General features: G+C 53.9%; 3 protein-coding genes and 1 long non-coding RNA gene across 13 annotated transcripts in view; 1 reads left to right on the top strand and 3 right to left on the bottom strand.

The window, feature by feature from the left end:
• The window catches only part of DNM3 (dynamin 3), a 170,327-nt gene extending 169,315 nt beyond the window's left edge, over positions 1-1,012 (bottom strand). For all 6 annotated transcript variants that reach the window (XM_074546454.1, XM_074546455.1, XM_074546456.1 and 3 more), the window contains exon 1: positions 867-1,012. In XM_074546454.1, coding sequence (XP_074402555.1) covers positions 867-1,012 — 146 coding nt within the window. The remainder of the gene's footprint in view (positions 1-866) is intronic.
• Positions 920-14,505, top strand: LOC141729881 (uncharacterized). The gene is made up of 2 exons (XR_012581447.1): positions 920-1,057; positions 11,677-14,505. It is a non-coding gene; the product is annotated as an uncharacterized LOC141729881 (long non-coding RNA).
• Positions 10,082-18,478, bottom strand: METTL13 (methyltransferase 13, eEF1A N-terminus and K55). 5 transcript variants are annotated; one of them, XR_012581446.1, is made up of 10 exons: positions 18,249-18,478; positions 16,131-16,878; positions 15,347-15,546; positions 14,657-14,852; positions 13,914-14,057; positions 13,135-13,344; positions 11,890-12,021; positions 10,550-11,037; positions 10,455-10,484; positions 10,083-10,387 (listed from the first exon to the last, which is right to left on the bottom strand). XR_012581446.1 is itself a non-coding variant. In XM_074546460.1 (8 exons), the coding sequence occupies exons 1-8, from the start codon at positions 18,399-18,401 to the stop codon at positions 10,763-10,765; spliced, it is 2,058 nt and encodes a 685-aa protein (XP_074402561.1). In that variant the 5' UTR covers positions 18,402-18,478; the 3' UTR covers positions 10,082-10,762. The 5 variants fall into 5 exon arrangements, 1 of the variants encoding a protein (XP_074402561.1); XR_012581443.1 differs by having other exon boundaries at positions 10,082-10,356; positions 10,388-11,037; XR_012581444.1 differs by having other exon boundaries at positions 10,082-10,387; positions 10,455-11,037.
• A 319-nt stretch (positions 18,479-18,797) lies between these two features.
• ITPA (inosine triphosphatase) lies at positions 18,798-22,595 on the bottom strand. Its single transcript, XM_074546463.1, has 8 exons — positions 22,442-22,595; positions 22,299-22,356; positions 22,147-22,211; positions 21,584-21,657; positions 20,979-21,010; positions 20,277-20,392; positions 19,296-19,372; positions 18,798-19,080 (listed from the first exon to the last, which is right to left on the bottom strand). Exons 1-8 carry the CDS (start codon positions 22,502-22,504, stop codon positions 18,960-18,962), a joined length of 606 nt encoding a protein of 201 aa, XP_074402564.1. The 5' UTR covers positions 22,505-22,595; the 3' UTR covers positions 18,798-18,959.
• Between the last annotated feature and the right edge of the window lie 437 nt (positions 22,596-23,032).

Raw genomic sequence — 23,032 nt, 5'->3', positions numbered from 1 at the left:
AGCATCACAGCATTTAATATTACCTTCGGTGAAGATCTCCGCACATCGAAGTCCCCCAGTCACCGACACACAACAGTATTTTGACCCCATAATCCGGGCTAGGATCGCAGCTCGGCTGCGGGAGCACCACCTCCCTCCAGGAGCCCGCAGCTATTTGAGGCGAACGCAGCAGGAACTTCATCAAGCAGCACGTGAAGCCCATGTTTACCTCGGGATGTCTCCAGAGGCACAGCCTGGCCGTCAGAAAGCACCGCCTGAATCGCCAGGCTCCCCCTTTTCCCGTCAGTGATTTGGTAGAAACGATGCGCATGTTGCACTTGACGATCTTGGAGGTCTCTTCCAACCTTAATGACGCCGCGATTCGGATACCCACGGGCGCGTCGGGACGGGGCGAATTTATACGCGATGGAATGGGAGGAATGAGACGCCCAGAGGCAGCATCGCCCCGAAATTAGGGTTTGGGGCTTTAAACACCTCGTTCCTCTCAGGCAGCGGTCACCCCCACACACACACGCACACACGGAGCGGGCACACGAACGCGGTCGCAGCGGAGCCGCGGCGGCTTCCCCGCATCGCGCACATCGCATCACGGGCTCTGCCGGGCCAGGGCCCGCCTCGCCACCCCCGAGGCACCGCGGGGGGAGGGACACCGAGCATCCTCGGTGGGGACCGAACACCCACGGTGGGCTCGGAGCCGCGAACTGTCCCCAAAACCCCTCCTGGTCCATCCCCGCCCGACATCGCCCCCCCGCCTTCGCCGCTCTGAGGGGGGCGCGCGCCGCGGCCGTTGGGAGCAGCGCGCGCCGCGGGCCGTGTGGGGGGAGCGGGGGGGAGAGCGCGGGGGTGCCGTGCCCGCCGCCCCTCACCTGGAGACGCAGTTCTCCAGCACGGAGCTCTTGCCGGCGCTCTGCCCGCCCACCACCGCGATCTGCGGCAGGTCGAGCAGGCAGTTCTGGCCCAGCGCCGCGAAGGCATCCTGCAGCCGGTTAACGAGCGGGATGAGCCCCTCCATCCCGCCACCGCCACCGCCTCCTCCTCCGCCCGCCGCCGCTGACAGGTAACGGCCGGCGCACTGCGCATGCGCCCCTCCCTCCGCGGGCCCGGGGGTGGGGCCTCCGCGGGGAGGCCACGCCCCCTCCGGTGCGGGTCCCGGTGCCGGTCCCGCGATTGTCCCCGATTGTCCCAAAATCCGTTTTCCCCCCGTTGTGCCAAAGGCCCATCCGCGCTCAGAGTCAAGGGGTTGGATTTGTTTGTAGTTCTGCGCAGAAAGATGGCTGGGTGGCAATTCCACAAAGACAGCGCGACAACTGGCAGAAGTTTTCCCTTTTTGTGGATTTTAACAAACCGAGGCGTTGATGTTTATTGGCTACAAGTTATGTAGTTCGCTTATTAATTAGTGTTCTGTCTTCTGTTGGTTAATGATCCTCTTGCTTCCAGTGCTAATTAGTCTGCATGCTCAGTCTTTCTCTTAAATTAGTGGGGTTTTGGTCTGTGAGTCAGTGGTGACAATTTGCCCCTGCCAAAATTACCTCTTACCCAGCCAGATCTCAGCACAGTTGCTCAGTTGTTTTAATTAGTTTCTTCCTTATCCTGGGTGTTCTGCCAAATAGCCTTGTACCCCTAAATTCTGCATTCTTTATGTCAGCTAAGAGTGGTACACCCTTCTCCCCTTTGGTAACCTCCCCCTAGGTCTGAGATCACTGAAACATGTCAAGCCCTAAGCCTTAACAAGGCAATTCTGCAATCCAATTTGTCTTTCTACCATCTGGACATCACTTAGAGCTTGCTTGTTAGGGATTGCTTTCTCACAGATTGCCCAGAGAGGCTGTGGAGCCTCTCTCACTGGAGATATCCCAGAGCCAGCTGGACACAATCCTGTGCCTATGCTCTGGGATGGCCCTGCTTGAGCTGGGACATTGGACCAGATGTGTTGGTCCAATGACAACCTGACCCATTCTGGGATTCTGTTTGTTATAAATGAATACTCCCATTTAATAGTGAAGGAAATTTATTAAATTATCAAAGTATAAATTTGGGAAAAGTCACAAGCAAGTCGACTCAGTGTTGGGGAGACTCAGGATTTGGTCTCTATTGCACCAAAGTCCCTGTGGGTCTCCAAAATGTAATTTCTAAGGGGTTTGTTTTATACAGTCCTTTGGGCTCTGGAAAGGGCCCTTCTTTAGCATATTTTAGCATATTATCATAGTTTTTCTTTCTTGCTGCTGTGTTTCCTGGAACCACTGGATAATTCCTGAAATCCTGCGTGGTGGTGTTTGCAGGGGTCCCAGGATGAGGGAAGAGATGAGAATCTTGACTCCATGTTTCAGAAGGCTGATTTATTATTTTATTATATATATTATATTAAAAGAAAATTATATATTAAAACTATACTAAAAGAATAGAAGAAAGGACCTCATCAGAAGGCTTGAAAGGAAAGGAATGGAAAGGAATTATAATAAAATCTTGTGACTGACCAGAGAGTCCAAGCCAGCTGGGCTGTGATTGGCCATTAATTAAAAACAACCAACATGGACCAATCAAAGATGCATCTGTTGCATTCCACAGCAGCAGATAATTATTGTTTATATTTCATTTCTGAGGCCTCTTAGCTTCTCAGGAGAAAAATCCTAGCAAAAGGATTTTTCATAAAATGTGTCTGTGACAACTCTGTCAGGTGAAAACTTCCTGGCATAAACTTCTGATGATGCCTATCAAATGCCACCTGCTGGGATCTTGTGAGATGGAAAGAAATCCCTTGAAATATACATCCCAAGAGACAGTGCCCTCCTGGTGTTTGAATCTCCATTCTTTATTTGTCCAGCACAAGGTGCTGTGGTTGTAATTTCCTTTAACACGAATTATTGTATAACACATATCACATGTTCCTGCCTGAGGACAACGCCACCCCAGTGATGGGACACTTGGACACCAGGAGCACGGTTCAGCCAGGTCTGTGTGTGTTGGAACTCAGGACATCCCTCTGGCTGTCCTGGATTGCCAGGACCCTGCCAGGGGGTTCAGAGACCCTGGCACAGAGCCCAAGGCACCTGTGACTTTGATTATGACCCATGGAGCCCAAGACCCCTGTGACTTTGATTATGACCCATGGGGCAAATTACCAACTTTATATGAGGATCTCCAAGCCACAACAGTATAAGTAGAATAATAATTAGTTTGTCATGGTGTGAAAACTAGATTTTTGGGTTTTTCAAAATGGGGGTTCAGGAGACAAGATGGAGGAATTTGGGTGAGTCCAGCCTTTCTCCTTCTTCTTCTTGGCCTCCATCTTCTGCTGTGATGTTGGCACTTTTAGATTTGGTTTAGAGTAGAAGCTCACTGTCTAACATAGGTGATAGGTGTTGGAAAGTAATTGTAAATATTGTAGTTTTTAGTATAAAAATATAACACCACCCCAGGGGCAGGCAGAGTGCCTTGGGCTGTCCTGCTGAACGGACCTCGGCTGGACAGGAGAAAGAATTTTATAGATAAGAATTTTATAGATAAGAATTTCATAGATAAGAAACAATAAACAACCTTGAGACCTGAGAGCTCTGATGCCTTCTTCGACTGCCAGGCTGGGAAAAATGACTTTAACACATCTTGGGGTCACTCTGAGCAGCTAAACCCCGAGATGTGTGCTGGCCATGAGAGCACCACTCCCCTGGGAGCCCCAGCTGAGCACTGGGAAGGGCTGAGCCATGCCCAGGCACAGGCAGGAGCTCTGGGAGGAGGAGCTGGAGCCGGCAGGGCAGGCAGCAGGTGATGCTCAGGGGCATTTGGGGAGGGACATGGAGGTGCCAGCCTGTCACTGCAGCGGGTTCAATTCACAGCGCACGCTGAGGCTGAGCTAAAAGCTCAGGCACACAACAGAGATGAGATTTAGCTGCGATTACTGGCAGCAGGCACGTCATGAAAATATCCAAATGCAGGCTTTGGAGCCGTGCAGGGATAAAAGTTCCCCTCTCTATTGGAGCAGACACTGGCCCCGCTCAGCGGGACAAGCAAAACAAAGGGAGCTGGGAACATCCCGCAGGCTGACGGGGACTAACGATCTGGAGGATTATCAAAACTTCTTGGCCAGAGCTCTCAATAAGTGTGAAAAATTACTCTACAGCAGAGAAACCCATAACTCTGGAAACAAGTAAGGGGTTTGAATCAGCACAGATGGATTTGAATCGGCACGAGGCAGAGACGGCTTCTCCTCACTGCTGCAGTCAGATCACAGCCTCTGGGAAAAGCCTTGCCATCATTTCTGTCTGCTTGGGAGCCTGGGAGTTATTGACATAATTATGCCAATTAGCAGCGTGATTATTTCTTTCCCACTCCTGGGTGAGCGAGCTGTGCCAGGAGGCACTGGAGTAGCTGCCTGGCCTTCCTCCAGCTCGTGGGTTTCTATGGAGGCTGCAAGTTGGGAAGAGCATTATGAGTGTCCAGAGCACTTTGTGCTGCCCCTATGAAATAATTAAGATCCACAGAAGAGCAGCCTGGCCCTAGCATTGCATCTCCACAGGAGACAAATGAAGATGGAGAAAGGCACGATGCCTGGGGAGCAGCACCATGCACACCTTCAAACTGATCATCCAGGGAACTCTCCTTTCTGTGAGGGCTGTAAATAACAGCTTTGTCTGTTTCCATGATTAAAATAAAATAAATTAGGAAAACAACTAAGATTAGGAAAAAATTTAGTTATTCCCCCAAGTCTGGGAAGTTTCCAAACCAAATTTTTTGTCTGGTGAAGCACAGTTAAAGCCATTAAGTGCCCACATTCACCCTGCAACTCTATCACTTGCAAAAATCCACTTTCCTCTCTCCAAAAAAAAAGCCACAAGCAGCCAAGTATAGATTCCCCACCTTCTGGAAAAAGCACAAACAATTTCATGATGGATGCTTGTGTTAGCATGAGAGGTTTTTCTCATTTTTCCAACACCTCCAAGAGAGCAGGGAAGGAGAGAGGAGAGGCACCTGAGCATATCTTTAGGTCTCTGCTTTTCCTGACTGACTTCTCTGGGCAGCTTGTTCCAAACCCCCATGCAGAGCCCAGCCTGGCTTTCTGAATTTGCCAACATTCAGTGACTAAATTCAAGGAAACAGGGGTGCTACTAGACCACTGCAAATCTTCTTGTAACAAATAACCCTGAAATACAAGACCCAAATCAGTGTCAGGGGGCCATGCAAGAAATTGTTCTCTGGGGGAGCAGTAGGGGTAACCCCCAGGAGCAGAGAGCTGTGCTGCTCACTGGTTAACCAGCTAAACACGATCTGGTTTTACCCTGCTGTGCTCACTTGTGCCCCTAGTAATAAAATAAAATAAAATAAAATACAATATTTATCATTTCCTTTTGCTGCATGCCAGGCCCAGCAAGGAGAGAAAACCTCTGCCAAGCACCTTTCCTGGCACATCAGGAAGGGTGGGTGCGCTGATCCCCAAGGTGACACCAACAATGTGGTCTGATGTCACATGTCACCAGCTCCAGCACAGCCTGCCTGGGGCCCCCAGTCACAGCCTCCAGTGCATTTCAGATCAAGGCTCCAGACATCAAGCTTGTCCTGCCACGACGTTCAGAGGAATATATGGCAAAAATAGCCTGGCTTCAGGGTGCAGCTGAACCCACAAACACACACACAGACACTCTCCCTAACCAGGCAGTGACATTGGCACTGAGGACATTTGGACCAGGTCCCCAGGCTGCTTCCCAAGCACACAGCAGTGCAATTCCCCTAAGGAGAAATGAGTTCTGTAAAAAGCAGCCGAGTGGGGACTTGCAGATGGCTGCAGTGAAGAGCCAGGCATGCTGCCCTGCCCGGGGCAGCAGGGCACAGCACAGGCTGCTCCTCTACCCGAAGAACAGACAGTTCCTGCACACCTCCTCATCTCTCCAGGGATCTTCCTCACCTCCTTCTTGCCTCAGACAAGAGTTTTGGCAGAGCTTTTCAGGCAGAGGATGGGCACAGAGCAGGAGGAGCTGTGGGCAAGGGGCAGCTCCAGGTTCTCGGCAGCGCTTGGCTCTGCAGTGGTGCCAGTCAGCATCGTCCCTGTGCATCTGCCAGGAGCAGAGCTCAGCCCCTGAACCTGCAAAAATGGAACTCCAGCCCGTGAAAGAAAGCCAGAGTGGATGCAGGGCTGTGATTAGAGTAGTGGCTGCAGCATTTCTCCGTGTAAAGAGGACGTGCTTTCTGCCTTCCCCCACAGCCCGGGGCACTGCTGACTCACTGATGGCAGGACAGCTCAGTCCCCGTCCCATCTCTCCTCTCTGCTGCCCTGTGACCTCCAGCTGCATTCTTCACTCGTGTGCATCCCGTTGCAGGGTAGAAAAAGGGCACAGTGCTGCATTGCAGCCTGCAGAGATGCTTCCCTGCAGCCCTCAGCACCCTAGGGAAGAGCTGCACTCCCTCCCTGCAGCCTGGCAGCACGCCTGCTTCCTTGGCCACAAAGCCAGACAAGCCAAGCGCTTCCCCAAGGGAGGATTGCATGGACACAACACTTCCCACGTGCTTCCAGCCTCTGGGAGTGGCTGCTGCAGCCCTTGTTGTGCTGGCCCATGCCATGCAGCATCCCCAAGCAGTGGGGCCAAGGCTCTGCCCAGCTGAAGGGGATCAGCCCAGGGCTCAGCCCCTGCAGCTTTTGCTGCTGCAAAATCTCTCCCAGCTGCTTGCTGTACTTTGAGCTGATGACAGCATGGCCCTCATCCACCTGAGAGGATTGGAGTGTCATTCTCTTCTCCAGAACAGGGACCTGGGCTGTGACACCAAATGGGGTGAACATTTGGCACCCCATCAGTGCCTGCCTCAAGGTGCCACCATCCCCACAGCCACCCTGGGCCAAAATTCCTCTCTGCATCCTTCTACCCAAGCTCAGGAAGCTCAGGCTGCCCCACCAACTCCCAGTGTCTCATCCCCTGGAGCAGCAGGACATGGATGTGATGCTCTGAGAAGGGACCAGGCCAGCCCAAAGCATCCCCAGCTGGCTCCAGCCTCACCCCTGAGCCGTGGGGTGAGTTCCACACCTGGCTCTTTCTGTGCTGGGAATGCCAGAGAGGAAAAAGTCAACATCTCCGTGCCGTGGGGGTTGCTAAGTGACGGCAGAGCTTGTTTCTATCCCGGCGCTGACAGCGTGCCTACGCTGCAAGGGAAGGAAGTGAGGAGTCAGGGATGTAAACACGAGCACATTGCCAAAACTCTCACAGCATCACCCTTGCCAAACATATACATTAGCTGCGTGTTTTGGCTGCCAGCAGAGAAATATTTACTATGTGTCAATTACTCCAGCCTTGGAGCGTTTTACCTGCAGAGGAGGATTTGCAGCACTCATGAATTTGCCATTTTCTAGCTGAAATTAATTTTCAGACCAAAGTTGCCAGGCTGCCAGTAGCTGCAAGAACAGCTGCAATGAACTGAGATTTCATCCTTACATTGTTTCTAATAGATGGCTTTTGTTTTTCCACCAGGATGTGGCATTATGCAGCATTTTGGAAGCACAACAGAAAGGCAGGACTGGACAAGGGAGGGATGAAGGCAGCCTTTGTATGAGCTCCTGGGGAGGAAAGGAGATGGTTTCAGTACAGAAAAAGGGCACACACACACACACAAACCTACGTGGTTAAGATTATGTGGAGAATTGCAAACTAAGTTAAAAATAGAGTAAAGGCAGCACTGCTGATCTAGTTGAGAAATTTGCCATTGCTAAGCTAGGTGGATAATAGATATCTTTCAGAGTAGAGCTCATCACAGAGCAGCTTTAGAAACTGCATGGGGGCAGGCACACTCCAGCTCCAGCTCCAGCCTTGCTTCTGCCCCGTGCTGTGCTGAACTCAGCACAGAAGGAGGAGAATCACTGGAGGAGTGACTGGGTGGTGACACAGGGCACCCAGCCAGGCTGCCAGCCTTTATCTGAGGCAGGGAACAGGCCAGCCCTGCTCTCCTGGGCCTGGGAACCATCAAAAGCATTTATTAAAACAGCATCTACTCCTTTGTGTACTTGCAGGTTAGCCCAGGGAGAAAGTAGGGCACCCATCTGTGGGAAGGGGAACAAGGGAGGGAGCATCAGAGAAGGGATCTGAGCAGAGCAGCTCCCAGAGCAGAACCTGCTGGCAAATTGAAATGAAAACACACCCCCAGGTGCTGATCAGAGGGAGGTGCTTGCTGCCAGCACAGCTGCCGTGGGGCAGCCTGGGCACCAACAGCCCCATCTCCTGCTCTGGGGCAGTGCCCACATGGTCCCCACTGCTGCAGGGGGTGAGAACCTGCGGGAAGTGGATTTGAAGAGAATTCTCAAAGCCAGGCACAAGGCTCACATAGTGTGCATCTGTAAGCAAACCTTGAGATAACAAATCCTGACTTAGAAATGCCATAGAACAGGACAGACATTGCTGAGAGAGAAATGGAACAAGAAACAAATTTCAAAGGATGGCCTTGCAAAAAAGACTGGATACTTTGGAGAAACTATGAAACTATGAACATAGAACTATGAAAGATGCATTGTAGTAGTATCCACGAGGGGTAGTTTTAGATGATTGGCTTTAAGGCATTTACACATGGTGTGGCTAAAGCTGATAGGCCAAGAAATGCTTATAATGTATTGCAATTAAGAATTAATTGGTTTCTGATTGTGATGGCATGAATTGTAACATCTGTATTGTCTCACCCTTCACTTGAGACTGAAAAAGGAATAAAAGTTTTTAAAATGCCTCTCAGTTGCCCCATCTCTGGGTCAGAAAAGGCCATAGTTCAACAAGAGCCTTTTGGGGTGTCCTTTCCATGGCCCCATGAGCTGGGGAACTGCAAACTCCCAGCTCCCACAGCCTCCCACTCTGCTTTGGAAGTGGCAGAGGTTTTCCCACAGATGGAGGAGAGCTGCCTCCTTCCAAGCAAGTAAGGGGCAGCCCAAACCCTGCTGGGATGGGGGTGTGAGCTGCAGGGCTGGGAGATGGCTCCAGCAGGGATGCTGAGACAGATCCCTCCTGCAGCTATTCTGGTGTGCTGTTGGCTCCCTGGGCTGTGGAGAGGTGCCTGGGGAGGGTTTGCTTTGGGAAGCAGCTCTCAGAAAAGCTGCTTCACAGTGTCCTTTCTCAGGCTGCCAGTGGCAGAAGGGAGCATGGAGTGAGGGTGCAGCATCAGTGGCAGAGCAGCAGTTTGTCACCTTGCTGTCTGCAAGCTGGTCATTTTGGTACATTGTCTCAGGCTCATTTTGGCACCTGCTGTTGCAGGGGAGAAAGACAAGCCCCCAGCCCAAAATGGCTTCTGATGAATGAATGAGAACCTGCAGGTCCATGCCCAGCTAGGACACACATGATGCCTCAGGTTTGAGCTTTTCTATTTTTCAGGTTCTGTGCTGCTTTAGTGTGTGGGTCTGGGCTTCATATGAGGGGATGGTGAGCTCTGTGCAGAGAGCAGGGAGACAAAACAATTCCTGCTCCAGCTGGGCACCAAGGACAAATGATCCAAATCTCAGGCCCAAGAGCACAATGTGGGGTAGAGAGAAAAAAACAAGCAGGATGGGACTGCATGGGCTGGAGCTGTAATTGGACAATTAACTCCAGAACTGATAAAAGTGAGAGACCCCATGACCAGTTGTGCATTTTGTGACCATTTTGGTTCATTTTGGGTGTAGCCCTGGCTGGGCTCTTGTGCTGCCCAGGGTGGATCCATTGAGGCCTCCTAATAAATCCCTGCTTTATTCTTTAGCTCTGTCCAGCCTCTGTTCTAGGTCAGCCTGCACAAGGCATCACACAGGCCAGCTCTTGACTGAGCTGCCTGGGCAGGATTGGGGTTTTGTGGGAACACCCCAATGGTGTTTTCTGATTGTCCTTTCATCCTGCAGGAAGGCTGACCTGCCCCAGCTGGGTGAGAGTGGCCCAGGCCTGGGTCGCTGCTGGGCCCTCAGAAGGGTTCTGAGCTCAGGGATTTCAGTTCAGTGGTGATGGCTGGAGAGATTCAGAAGAGGGAAATTAACTGGGATGCTGAGTGGTGAGGGGGCAATGGGGTTCAAGGGGCAGCTGCCTGCTCCCAGGACACACCTTTGAAGTGCAATGGTGACTGTAGTTTTCCTAGAGGTGTGTGTGCTTCAGAAATAAGCCTGAAATAACAAAGCACTGCAGGCCTCAGAGCACCCCTCAGCACTTTATTCTCACAGCTTGCAGCCCACTCACACACACCCACAAGCAGCCTTGGAGCAGGCCTGGGGCTCTGCAGAGACACCAGGAACGCTGGAGATGCAGGGAGAGGCACCCTCAGAACAACAGGAGCTGTGCTGAAGAGCAAGGAGCGAAAACAACAAGGACAGACTGAAACCCACAGCCTGCAGAGCCCCCTCAGAGGATGAGCACGGCCTGCAGAGCCCCCTCAGAGGATGAGCATGGCCTGCAGAGCTCCCTCAGAGGATGAGCACGGCCTGCAGCAGCAGAGCCCCCTCAGAGATGAGCATGGCCTGCAGAGCTCCCTCAGAGGATGAGCACGGCCTGCAGAGCCCCCTCAGAGATGAGCACGGCCTGCAGAGCCCCCTCAGAGAATGAACACGGCCTGCAGCAGAGTTCCCTCAGAGGATGAGCACGGCCTGCAGCAGCAGAGTCCCCTCAGAGGACGACACAGCCTGCAGAGCCCCCTCAGATGATGAGCACGGCCTGCAGCAGCAGAGCCCCTTCAGAGGACGAGCATGGCCTGCAGCAGAGCCCCCTCAGAGGACGAGCATGGCCTGCAGAGCCCCCTCAGAGGATGAACATGGCCTGCAGAGCCCCCTCAGAGGACGAGCACGGCCTGCAGAGCCCCCTCAGAGGACGAGCACGGCCTGCAGCATGTCTGCCAGCACATAGGAGCTGTCCCAGGGCCGGCCGGGCTGGCGCAGGGCTCCCTCCAGTGCCCGTGCCCGTGCCCCCAGCTCTGTGGGGCTGCGCCGTTCCACGGGGCCTGCCTGGCACAGCAGGATCTCGTTCACCTCGCCCTGGATGCGGCGAGCGTAGAGCAACGGGAACACGGCCCTGAGGGCACCCAGCACCGACTCCTTCAGCCGGGAATCTCGGCACACCAGGTTGAGCACGAAGACTCCTGAAGAAGGGAGAGAGGAGGGAGCTCAGAGCAGCCTGTGCACCCCACTGTCACTGTGACATTTATGAAAAATCCCCTCACCAAGCTTTTTCTCCTGAGAAGCCTCAGAAAAGAAATGTAAACAATAATTATCTGATTGCCTGGAATGTGCTCTGGAGGTTGCTCACCAAGAGGTGCATCTTTGATTGATTCCATGTGAATTGTTTTTAATTAATGACCAATCACAGCCAGCTGTGTCAGACTCTGAGTCTGTCACAAGTTTTGATTATCATTCTTGTCTAGCCTTCTGATGTTTCCTTTCTCATTCTTTAGTACAGTTTTAGTATATAATTCCATAAATTATAATTTCACTTGACATCTAATATGATCGATATGATATGATATGATTCATATGATATGAGTCATATCATATATAATATCAGCCTTCTGAGACCTTGGAGTCAGATTCTCATCTCTCACCTCATCCTGGGGACCCTCACAACAATTGGTGACCACACCCCACCCTGCTCCCTGCCACCCTGGTGGAAATGTCTTCCTCACTGGCATTCCCCTGGTCCCATTCCACATCCCTGCTGCCACATGGGTGGTGGGTGGCCATGAGATCTTTTCTCAGGTATTGCCTACACCTTCTGCTTCCAGAAACCTCTGCTGGACCCCTGGGATGTCTCAGGCCATCCTGCTGTCACAGTGCCCACTGAAACACCCAGATGCAGGACCCCCAGGAGAAGGGGATGCCATGCAGCAATCCTGGCTGTAGCCAGTATTCCCCAGGATGAGAAAATGGCACAGCCCCAACTCCACACAGAACTGACCAGCCTGGCCACGGGAACATGGCCACATCTCCCCTCCTACCTTCTGGCTTGAGGATGGTTTTAACTTTCTGCAGAAAGGGCTCCTCCACAAAGGCTGGGGGTGGGCAGCTCATCCCCACCGTGAGGTCTTTGCTGTCCACATCAAACATGATGGCATCATACTGGGCTGGTGCTGCAGGACAAAGCACAGACAGCTGTAATCCTCTGGGACAGAGGTGAGCTAGACACGTGGGAAGGCCAAAGATGGGATGGTCAAAATACCCTTTCTGCCATGTTAGGAGTGACTTCTCTGCTGGCGTTTCTCTTTACAAGCCCTTGGTGCTGGGGGAGGCAACAACCTCTACAGAGGCTGGCAATGACAGACTGTGAGTTGCAGAGACCTGGTGAGGCTGGGGACTGTGACACAGGACAGGAGATGGGCAGGAAGGGGAAGCAGGTGGTGACAACAGCCCAGGACTCTGCTACCCAGCATGGCACCCACTGGGCTTGATGGGGCTCTGGTACCTTGTCCCACATTGCAATGCAAGATGTTTTCCATTCCCATCTGTATGGCAGATTACCTTTGTCAAGTGGGCAGTTTCCCTTATCTCTCTCTCTGAGTAACCACAGTCACACCTCCCTCTAGTGGGACATCTGCTGATAACAGACTATTGAATGTCATTGCATGGCTGATAAGAACGACAGCATCCCATTGGGAGATGTGAGCCCAGAGGGAGGAGCCAAGCATTTCTACCCAGATACAATCTGAGGTTTCAAACATTCCTGCCTGGATACAATCTGAGGTTTCAAACATTCCTACCTGGATACAATCCGAGGTTTCAAACATTGCTACCCAGATATAATCCAGAGGTTTTTGAGACACCAGCACGGCTTCTCCACTGGATTCCCCAGAGGAACAGCAGCTGCCTCTCCTTCCACTGGATCTTCAGAGGAACAATAGATCTTTCCCTACAGGATCCCTGCTCCAGCAGAACCACCCCTGACACTGCAGGAGGGCTGCAGCCACAATTCCAATGGGACTGCCACCAACACCCTGACCCACAGGGTGTCAGGTTGGGTTCTGACTCTGTCAGTGTTGTTCTAGTGTACTGCATTGTTTATTTTATAATTTTATTTTTCTTCCTTATTAAAGAACTGTTATTTCCTGCTCCCATATTTTTGCCTGAGAGCCCCTTAATTTAAAACTTACAGCAATTCAGAGGGGTTGGGAGGGTTTACATTCTCCATTCCAGGGGAGGCTGCTGCCTTCCTTAGCAGACTCCTGGCTTTCCAAACCAAGACATACCTTCAGCTGCCAGCTTGGCCACGTAGTCCAGGCCATCGCAGACGTGCACTTGCATGCGCTCGCCCTGGCAGAACCCAAACCAGCGCGTGGCCACTTCCAGCATGGAGGGGTCGATCTCCACCACGGCCACGTGGGCCTGAGAGAAGTAATCGTGGACAAAGAGGGGCAGGCTGCCCCCACCGAGCCCCACCACCAGCACTGCCAGCTCTCCTGCCAACCAAGAGCACCCAGTGAGCCTCCAGCATGCCATAACCCCACTGCTTGTCTGTCATGGACATATTTTATGAAAAATCCTCTTGCTAGGACTTTTCTCCTGAGAAGCTGAGAGGCCTCAGAAATTAAATGTAAACAATAATTATCTGCTGCTGTGGAATGCAACAGGTGCATCTGTGATTGGTCTCATGTGGTTGCTTTTAATTAATGGCCAATCAAAGTCCAGCTGGCTTGGACTCTCTGGTCAGTCACAAGATTTTATTATCATTCCTTTCAAGCCTTCTTATGAAATACTTTCTTCTATTCTTTAGTATAGTTTTAGTATATAATTTTAATATAATATATATAATAAAATAATAAATCAGCCTTCTGAAACATGGAATCAAGATTTTCATCTCTTCCCTCATCCTGGGACCCCTTGAACACAACCACACCCATCCCACCCACCATCCCCGAACCACTTTGGGAAGGGTGCACAGGGCACCTTGGCCAACAGAGCCTTTCCCCAAGGGGCTGTGGCGTGGGGACACTGCCCCAGCACAGCCTCCCACTGCTGGCCTTGTCACCTGGGAGGGCGTCGGGGCCCCCCAGCAGGCAGAGCCCCGCAACCATGGCCTTGTGGTGCTCACAGCACAGGTAGCTCTTGTCAATGGCTCCAGGGGGCTCAGAGGGGCTGGGTTTCTTCTTGTCCTTCCTCCTCTTCTTCTGGCCTGAGGAACAGGAGACACCAGCCAGTAAGGCAAGAGGGAGATGGAGGTGTTTTCTGAGAACCAGCCACCCTCAGCCCTGTCCCACCCATGGTGTAGGAACACTCCCAAGTGTCACAGACATCTTTTATAAAAAATCCTTTCCTGAGGATTTTTCCTCCTGAGAATCTGGAGGCCTCAGGAACAAAATGTAAACAATGGTTATCTGCTGCTGTGGAATGCAACAGGTGCATCTGGGATTGGCCCATGTTGGTTGTTTGTAATTAATGGCCAATCACAGTCAGCTGGCTCAGAGAGAGAGCCCAGCCACAAACCTTTGTTATCATTCTTTCCTGTTCTATTCTTAGCTAGCCTTCTGATGAAATCTTTCTTCTATTCTTTTAGCATAGTTTAAATATAATAAAAATAATAAATCAAACCTTCTGAAACATGGAGTCAGATCCTCATCTCTTCCCTCATCCTCAGACCCCTGTGAACACGGTCACACCTAAGGTTGCTCTAGGGCACGACAGGCAAGTCCCAGCAGGACTTCTACCTTTTTCTTGTTCTGCTCTCACTCTCTGCCACCCTAAAAATTCAGCCTTGGCCCCTGCCCCATGTACCTGGGAGAGGTGTGGGGGCCAAGAGCCGAGCCTCAGACTGCACCACGTTCCTGTTCTGGAGGAAGATGAGGCGGCGGAAGAAGCAGCTGCCATCTCCCTTCACGTCCTCCACCACGAAGTCCCCGCTCAGGGCGCTGCTGCCACGGTGCCGCACCGCCCGCACCCCGATGTCCCCTCCCACGGACAGGAAGGGCACCTGCAGGGAGGACAGCGCTGCTGGGCTTGGCTTTCCCACTGTCCTGACTGAGCCAGGACGAAGCAGCCACAAGAGAGGAGCAGTGGGGCGCCACAGGAGAGCTGGGGATCCGCACCGGATTCACTCCCAGCACAGGGAGCAAACACAGCAAGAGTTTTTTGCAAGAGCTCAGATGTGCGGAGTTGGGGCAAGAAGGAGAAGACAGAAGGAACAGAAGTTAAAGCCAGGATTAAGACAGGAGACTGGATCCTTTTAGGGTTTCTGGATCTCTGCTTTTCTTGGGATATTGGGTTTTGGAGGGCAAGGACTTCAAATCCTGCCTCCAAGCACAGACAGACAGCTGGAGGGAAAGCCAAGAGAAGCTGCACCTCAGGCCCATCTCCTCCTCACCAAGGCTGGATGCTCACACCTCTGCCTTGGAGGAGAGGGTTTCCCTGCTGGCAGAGCCAGCCTGGCCCTGTTTTGGGAAGCCCAGCTGGGCAGTGGGGGCTCACCTGCTGCCGGGCAGGGAGGCCCGGAGGGGCCAGCTCCATCACCTTCCCCGAGAGCTCAGCCTGGATGGTGGCCATGCCCTCGTAGAGCTGCTCCCTGTGCAGCGCCACCGTCAACAGGCGCCCGAAGCCCGCGCTGGCCGCCAGCTGCCGCCGCCCCTCCTCCGTCCCAAAGAGCCACTCGGTCTCCCTGCCCTGCGGGACTGCAGAGGGGCTGCCATCAGCCTGGGCTGCTCCCGGCCTGGAGCCTCCAGGGGAGCAGCCACAGGGAATGGCAGGACATTGAAGGGAGGTAGCACTGCTTGGTTAGAGCCAGGAGCTGCAGGCTCATGGAAAAAGCTGGAAAAGCCACATCTCATTAGAAAGGAGGGAGTCCAACAGGCTCCTGAGCTGTCTCCAGGCGGTGGGAGCTTTGCAGGCATGCAGGGAAGGAATGGTGCTGCTGGCAGAGGCTGACACATCTCTGTGGGTGCAGCCCCTGCAAGCCAGGACATCCAAAGAGAGCAGCAATGCATTCCCAGCTGCAAGGTGCTAACTTGGCTGTCACCAGCCTCCAGGCAGGAATCAGCACCTTGGAGGCAGGGCAGGCAGTGTCCCTCTGCCCAACAAGCTCCTCTGTGCCACGTGTGTGCTTGCACCACCCCACTGCAAAGCCAGGACTAAAACATCACCCCAACCCCACACAGGTGAGTAATTTCCCTCTCCAGCCCCAAATTCAGCAGGCCCTGAAGGGCTGGCTGCTTTGCAGCTCCTGCACCTGGCTGCAGCCTGCCCAAGCTGTACTCACTGATGAAGATGGCAAAGTGATTGTCCCGGGAAGGTTTCACCGAGGGGCTGTCCACCACGTGCAGCGTGTAGCGAGGCTTCCCGCTCTCTCTGTCACACAGATCCAAGGAAACCTGCTCCCTGCAGGGGGTTTTGCTGATCTGGCTGCAGAGCAGGGCATAGTGCTGCCTGTCCTTCACCGCTGCCAGCAGCCGCTCCGCGCTCTCCACCCGCAGCGGCCTGTCCTGCTCCTCGGGGCAGATCTCCAGGATCCCTGCTGCCGAGCCAGGCACCTTCCTGAACTTTGTCATCACATACACAAAGACAGGCAGCACAAACTGCTGCTTGTCCCCACTGCTGCCCACCTGGTGGACACGCACCACCCACCCTTCCTGGGAGAAATATTCCACAGCTTTCTTCAGCACGTGGGCTTGAGCCAAGGAGACGCAGAGGTAGCGCCCTCCCACCTGCAGCACCCGGCTGATCTCAGCAAACATCTGCTCCGCCTTGGCTAAAGTGGCCTCCTCCTCATCGCTCAGCAGGGCATCCAGCGTGCCTTTGTCCAGGACCACTTGGAAGTGGGCATCAGGGAAGTCCATGTGGAGCATGTCCATCAGCAGGTAGCTCATGCCGGGCCGGGTGCTGGCGCTGCGCTCCCGCATCTGGTGCACGGCGGCGGCGCTGAGGTCGATGTTGACGATGTCCTGGCACATGCCCACGTCGTACATCTGCTCGCTGAGCTCCGAGTTCCCACAGCCCACCACGAGAACCTGGGCGGCAGCACAGAGCAGGGAGATGGTGACAACACCCTCGATGGTGACAATACCCCCCCATTTTAGGAGCAAATACCAGATGTGTGTGGGAAAACCACACCCTCGGGGCCTGCAAACTCACTCTGCATGGCCCAAGATAACACATCCACAGGGAACAGTCCCATGGCAGAGAAGTGATGTGTCTGCTGCATGTTTTTTGAGAATGACCTCGGAGTTTTAACCCCCAGAGTGGGGCCACTCAGGGGTCTCTCCTGTACCCTTGCTAAGGCACACTGGGGGCTTCACATTGTGAAAAATGCGTATCTTATGATTGGCTTTTCGCAAATATTAAAATTAATATTATATGTGTTGTGTTAGGAAGTAATGCTGTATTAATTCTCTTAAGTAGGGGGTTAAATATAGCTTTAGGTTATAAAAAAATGTTAAAACAGAAACGATGCTATGTAGGATACTTTTTTTAAAGAAAGGACTTGCAGTGAGATGGCAGCCACAGGACACCTGAATCTTTCAGAGAAAGAGAATTTATTGCTCCATTATCAGAAGAAATGAACTTCTCTCTGCCTGGCTTGGGCAGGATGACACCATCAGGATTCAGAGGAAGAAGCTGATGATGACCAGACAGAATCCTGTGTTTGAATGGAATTTATGCATCATGGATGAGGTGTATGAATATGCAACAGGCTGTTGCTTTTAAGGGTTAATCCTCTGTTAATGTGGGTCCTTTTTCAGGCTCGTGTTGAAAAAGGTACCCGGACCTCTGTAAGTCTTTGGTTCTATTGTCTCATATTGTCCTAATTCAAATTGTCCAAATTATTATTACTCTAATTGTATTACTACTTTTATGACTATTTTATTACCATTGCACTTTTAAAATTAAAAAAAAACCAAAACCAAGTGATTGGCGTTTTTCACAACATCATCTATGTCAGTCCTTGCACACAGCACCAACTAGACTGGAAAAGACCTCTGAGAACGGAGAGTCCAAGCTATGATCAAACACCACCGTGCCAACCAGACCACAGCACTGAGTGTAACATCCCATTTCTCCTTAAACATCTCCAGGGACGGTGACTCCATCACCTCCCTCTAGGCAGTCCATTCCAATGTCTAAAAGCCCTTTCTCTGAAATGTCCACCCTAAACCTTCCCTGGCACAGCTCCAGACTCTGTTCTTTCATCCTGTTGCTGGTTGCCTGGCAGAGGCAGCCGAGCCCAGCTGGCTACAAGCTCCGTTCAGGGAGGTGTAGGGAGCGATAAGGTCAGACCTGACCTCCTGTTCTGCAGGCAAAACCAGCTCAGAGCTGGCGGCGCAGGAGCTCTGGGGGACACAGCGCTGGCTGCCAGCGGAGGGGACACAGCGGGGCTCACCTTGTCGCGGGGCCGCACATACTTGTGCAGAACGGGGCAGAGCTCCGGGAAGGCCCCGTACCACTCGAAGGGCCGCTGCCCGCGCTGGCGGAAGAAGCGATCCCAGTAGCGTGCGGAGCTGAACTCGGCGGGGCTGCGGGGCAGCAGCTCCATGGCCGGGCCGGGCCCCGCTCCCGCGTCCCCACGTGTGCGCCGCGCTGACCGCTTCCGGCTGCGCGGCACGGCGCGCCCGCCGCCCATTGGCTGCTTCCGCCTCGGCCTCTCCCCATTGGCCGGCTGCTCCGCCTCGGCCGCCGCCCATTGGCTGTCTCCGCCCAGGCCGCTCCCCATTGGCTGCTTCCGCCTCGGCCTCTCCCCATTGCCCGGCTGCTCCGCCCAGGCCGCTCCCCATTGGCTGCCTCCGGCCTGGCGGCTCCACGGCGCAGCGGCCCCAGCGCGCCCCCGCCCGGTCCCGGTGCCCGCCCCGGTCCGAAGCCGCCCCCGGTACACAACGGCGCAGCTCTAACAGCGCGCACCGCTGGAGCAATACAAAGGAGAGCTAGGCAGCGGTGGGTTCCGAGGAGCAGCTTTAATGGCAGCCGCAGCGGAGGGAGTCCCGGCCGCGCTGCCGGTGACATGCACCCCGCCTTGCCGGGCAGGGCTCAGACACGGGGATCTCCGGAGCTCCTTTCCCACGCAGGAATCCCGTGTGGTTGTGTGAACTCCCTCGGGCTAGCTGGGAGCGGGGCGGGGCTCTGCAGAGGCGCTCTGGACAAAGAAGGCGGAGAGCTCGCTCAGCGCCCGGTACCGGTGTGAGATGGAGTTCTTCACCGCCTTGGGCATTTCGGCGTAGCTGCGGGCACAGAAACAAGTGTCAGTAACAGCGACACTACAGCACATCCCTGGAGCACCAGAGCTCCCCCTCTGCCTCCCTGCTCCAGAGGTTTCCCATCACCCCTGTGTTCTGATCCAGGAGAACACGTCCCCCTGATGCACTTCCTCACAAACAAGTTCCTCTGGACACCCCTGACCAAGGTTTGCCTTACACCAAGGTAAAACACCACTTACGTCTGGTTGTAGCCATCTGGCTGAAAGCAGGGATCCCAGCCAAAATCCCGAGGGCCCCTGGGCTCCACTATCACTCCCTGCCATGAGAAAGCACAGAAAACCATTAAAATAATACAAAAAAGCACAAAAAATCCTAAAAACTGCACTTCCCTTGCAGATACATCTCAAGCACAGACAGAGACACGCAGCCACCACAGCCCCTGCAGGTGCTGTCCCCTCCCCAGGATGTGACCAAAGCCAGCAGCTCCAAAGTCACACTGCCCCATGGTGGGAGTGCTCTGACCTCTCCAAATAACAGAGCTGAGAACTGTTATACAGAGGGAGAATTTACTAGGAACTAATGTTTAAATTTACCAGGAACTAATATTTAAATCAGTGCATTTACTAGGAATTAATATTTAAATTCCATTTTACGCATTCATTTTTTTCATCTTGACATTTTAATTTTTTTTATCAAATAATTAAAGCACATATCCCTACATCAGCCAAACCATTTGTCATCGATACACTTTCAATGAACCTTCCTTTGTATTTCCAAAATAACCAACCATCTAACCACTCCCAAACAAACATAGAATTAACCCCAGAACTAACCCTCCCCCCCAAAATCCAAACAAAAATACAAACCACGATCATAAATCACCAACCCGCCAAATTTTATATTTTTGTAGCTTATCAAAAGCATGACACTGAAGATGTGAGGATGGCTGCCACACACCCCCAAGGACAAAAGTCTTAGTCCTGACCTTGCTGTTAGTTTTTGCTAGGTATACACATGCAAATATCCGTGCTCCATACAATTCCCTAAGAACTGAACACAGAGGAGATGGGGCTGAGCAGACTGAGGTAACATTCAGTGAGCACCCCAAAACAAAGGGCTGCACCCCAGCACCCACCTCCCCTCTCCAGCGACCCAGAGGCCCCCCCAGCGTCCCCACAGTGCCAGTGGCAGCAGAACCCCCCCCAGCACGCAGCACCTACGTGGGTCTGGCCCTTGAAGAGCCTCACGGGCTCCTCGGGGTTGCCGCTGCTGAAGGCGAAGGTGCAGAGCGCGTAGGCAGACTTGTCCTCAAAGCCAGCCAGCAGCTTGTACAGCCCTGGGGGGACACACAGACTTGTCCTCAAAGCCAGCCAGCAGCTTGTACAGCCCTGGGGGGACACACAAGGGAGCCTGCCGTGCCTGCTGCTCCCTGCGAGCACAGCACAGCCACCCAGGGCTCCACGTGGCACTCCCAAGCCCCCTGGTGCTCTTGGCAGGATCCCTGCCTGCTGTGGCTGAGGCCAGAGCTCAGAGCTCAGCTCCAGAGCCCTGCCATGGATCTGGCAGAGGAACCAACCCAGCACAACTAAAGCCCCTGGTGCTTGAAAGTGATCACTGCTCGTGTTAATGAGACCAGCAGAGGATTTGCAGCCACACTCTGAGCTGTGGGGTCAAGGCACAGCAGGGGAGGGCAGTGTTAGTGGAGCCCCAGGGAGCAGGAGATCCTGCAGGTCACACTGAGGACAAACAAGATGCTCCCAGGAGCCCTGCCACCAGCCTGCAGAGGCAGGAGTCTGGGAATGTGCTGAGAAAAACATCCCAGGAAGGAGGGCACAGAACCTGCTGGCTCCCCCAGCATGGGCAGGGAGCCACTGCAGGGGCACAGGAGAGGGTGACACAGAGCAGTGACACGAGGGCAGTACCTTCTGGCTTGAGCTTCTCCAGGAACCATTTTCTGAAAAGGAAGGAAAGAGGGAAGATCAATTTTTGCAATTATCTCTCAGACACACAGACATCTTTGTGTTGCTTACATTCTCATAGGCCTTTGAATTCCTCAGTGTGCTGTAAAATCACTCATTCTGCACCACTTACCAGGAAGGACACACTTACCTCTTAAGCTGAAGGGGACACAGTGAAACAGCAGTGGGGTAATTACTGTATCCTAGTTATTATGTATACAAATACAGAATAACTTTGTTATCTTCTGGATTAAAGCTGTCCCTAGGAGAACCTATGGGGCACTCATGGCAGTCCTGCTGAAAGGTTTTGGTGCCTTTACTGCTCTTTGCACAGCTTCCCAAGCTGCCACAGCAGGCAGCACAGATTAAAAGCAGAGCCAAGAGCCCAGCTCTGTCTGTCCATCCCTGCTCTGTGATTTACCCCAGGGCTCAGGGAGCTCAGTGCAGCCCCTGGGGTGCAGGAGGAGGGGCAGGGCACAGCCATCACCTCCCTGACCCCAGTGCTCCTGCAGTGTGGAGCGCACCCTGTGCCCCTAACCTTGGCGCATGGAAGGGGAACAGCCACTTACATGTAGGGTCCTGGGAGGCCCCCCAGGGCATTGAAGCACAAGCAGGTGTCCTCTACTATAACAGGTCCCTGAACCTACAGTGACAGCCCAAGAGAAGGAAAACATCAGACCTGACGGAAGGCTTTATCTCCAAACCCCTTCCCTTGCTCTGCCCCATCCTCATGTTTCCACTTGACATCAAAGGCAACACACATCAGACAGACACGGTGAAACCCAAACTGGCCCCAGGCAGGCCAGAGAGGCTGAAACACAGCAGGGAAGGTTGCACACGGGGAAGGTTTCACAGGGAAGGTTTCACATGCAGAAAAACAAGCAGAGCTGAACATCCCTGCCATCCTGGAGGACAAGGAATGGGAAAGCCTGTGTTCCAGAGGCAAGCCTGCAGGACAGCCAGCCCAGAGCCAGCAGACATCAAACTCTTTGTCCTGCAGCCACCGGGCCTGAAGGAGCTTCTGTGACCTCCCATAAACCAGCCCAGGCGGGTGATGGGAGAGGATCCTTCAGTGTCCCTGCCCGGGGTCCCTCCATGCCCATCCCACCGGGAAAGGAGAAGGAGGAGTGACCTGGCGGGCGGCTTCGCGGCACTTCTGCACCGAGATCTCGTCCGGCTCCCCCTGGTACTCGGGCACTGCGGACACGGGGACGGAGCGGGGCTGAGCACACGGCGGGGCCGGGCCGAGCCCTCACACCCCGCCAGGCCCTGCCAGCAACTTACGGTCAATTTTCTTCGCCACCAGCGCGTAGGGAGAGGAGTCCCCGAGGATCTGCGTGACCTGCGCAGGGAGAAGGGAGTGACAGGGCAGGAAGGGACGGGGGCAAACCCGCTGGCCAGGCCAGGCTCGCTCCCGCCGCCCTCACCTCCTCCAGTTTCTTGGCGTTGCCTGTCACGAACACGACGCTCCGCCGCGCCGGCGCCGCCATGCTGACCGCGCGCTCGGCCCCTGCGCGCCCACCCGCCAATCAGCGCCCGCGGCGCGCCGCGCCCCGCAGCGCTCGGCCAATGGGGAACGTGCCCGCCCCGCAGCGTCCAGCCAATGGGGAGGGCGTCCGCCCACGCCAGAGAGGCGGGAACTGCCGGCCTGCGGGGGGCGGGACGTGTCGCCATGGCAGCCGACCCCTCACAGTCCCGGCCATTGCAGCCCGCGATGCTTTCCTGAGGTAAAACCAGCCGCAGTCGGGGAATCGGCAAGGGAATTGTGCTCCAAGCTCTGTTGCTGCTCAGCCTCCCACCTCCGGCGCGTCTCTGTCATCGAGTTTCCTGTGTCGGAGCCGTAAAGTTCCATCCTTGATGGTTTGCTGCTGGTGGCGCCCCTCCCAGCCAGAGTTGTCCCTTGGGATGGCTGTGCCCAGGACAGCCCCAGCACTGAGCGACTGGAACCTAAAAGCGATCCACAGCCAATCCCAGCAGCTCGGGCAGTGCACTGATATCAGGTTGCCTTGTGGCAGCTC

Source organism: Zonotrichia albicollis, chromosome 8 (genome assembly GCF_047830755.1).
Source record: "Zonotrichia albicollis isolate bZonAlb1 chromosome 8, bZonAlb1.hap1, whole genome shotgun sequence".
NCBI classification, from domain to species: Eukaryota; Metazoa; Chordata; class Aves; order Passeriformes; family Passerellidae; genus Zonotrichia; species Zonotrichia albicollis.
Note: the sequence above shows the minus strand (reverse complement) of the source record. Positions and strands in the feature narration are given on the sequence as shown.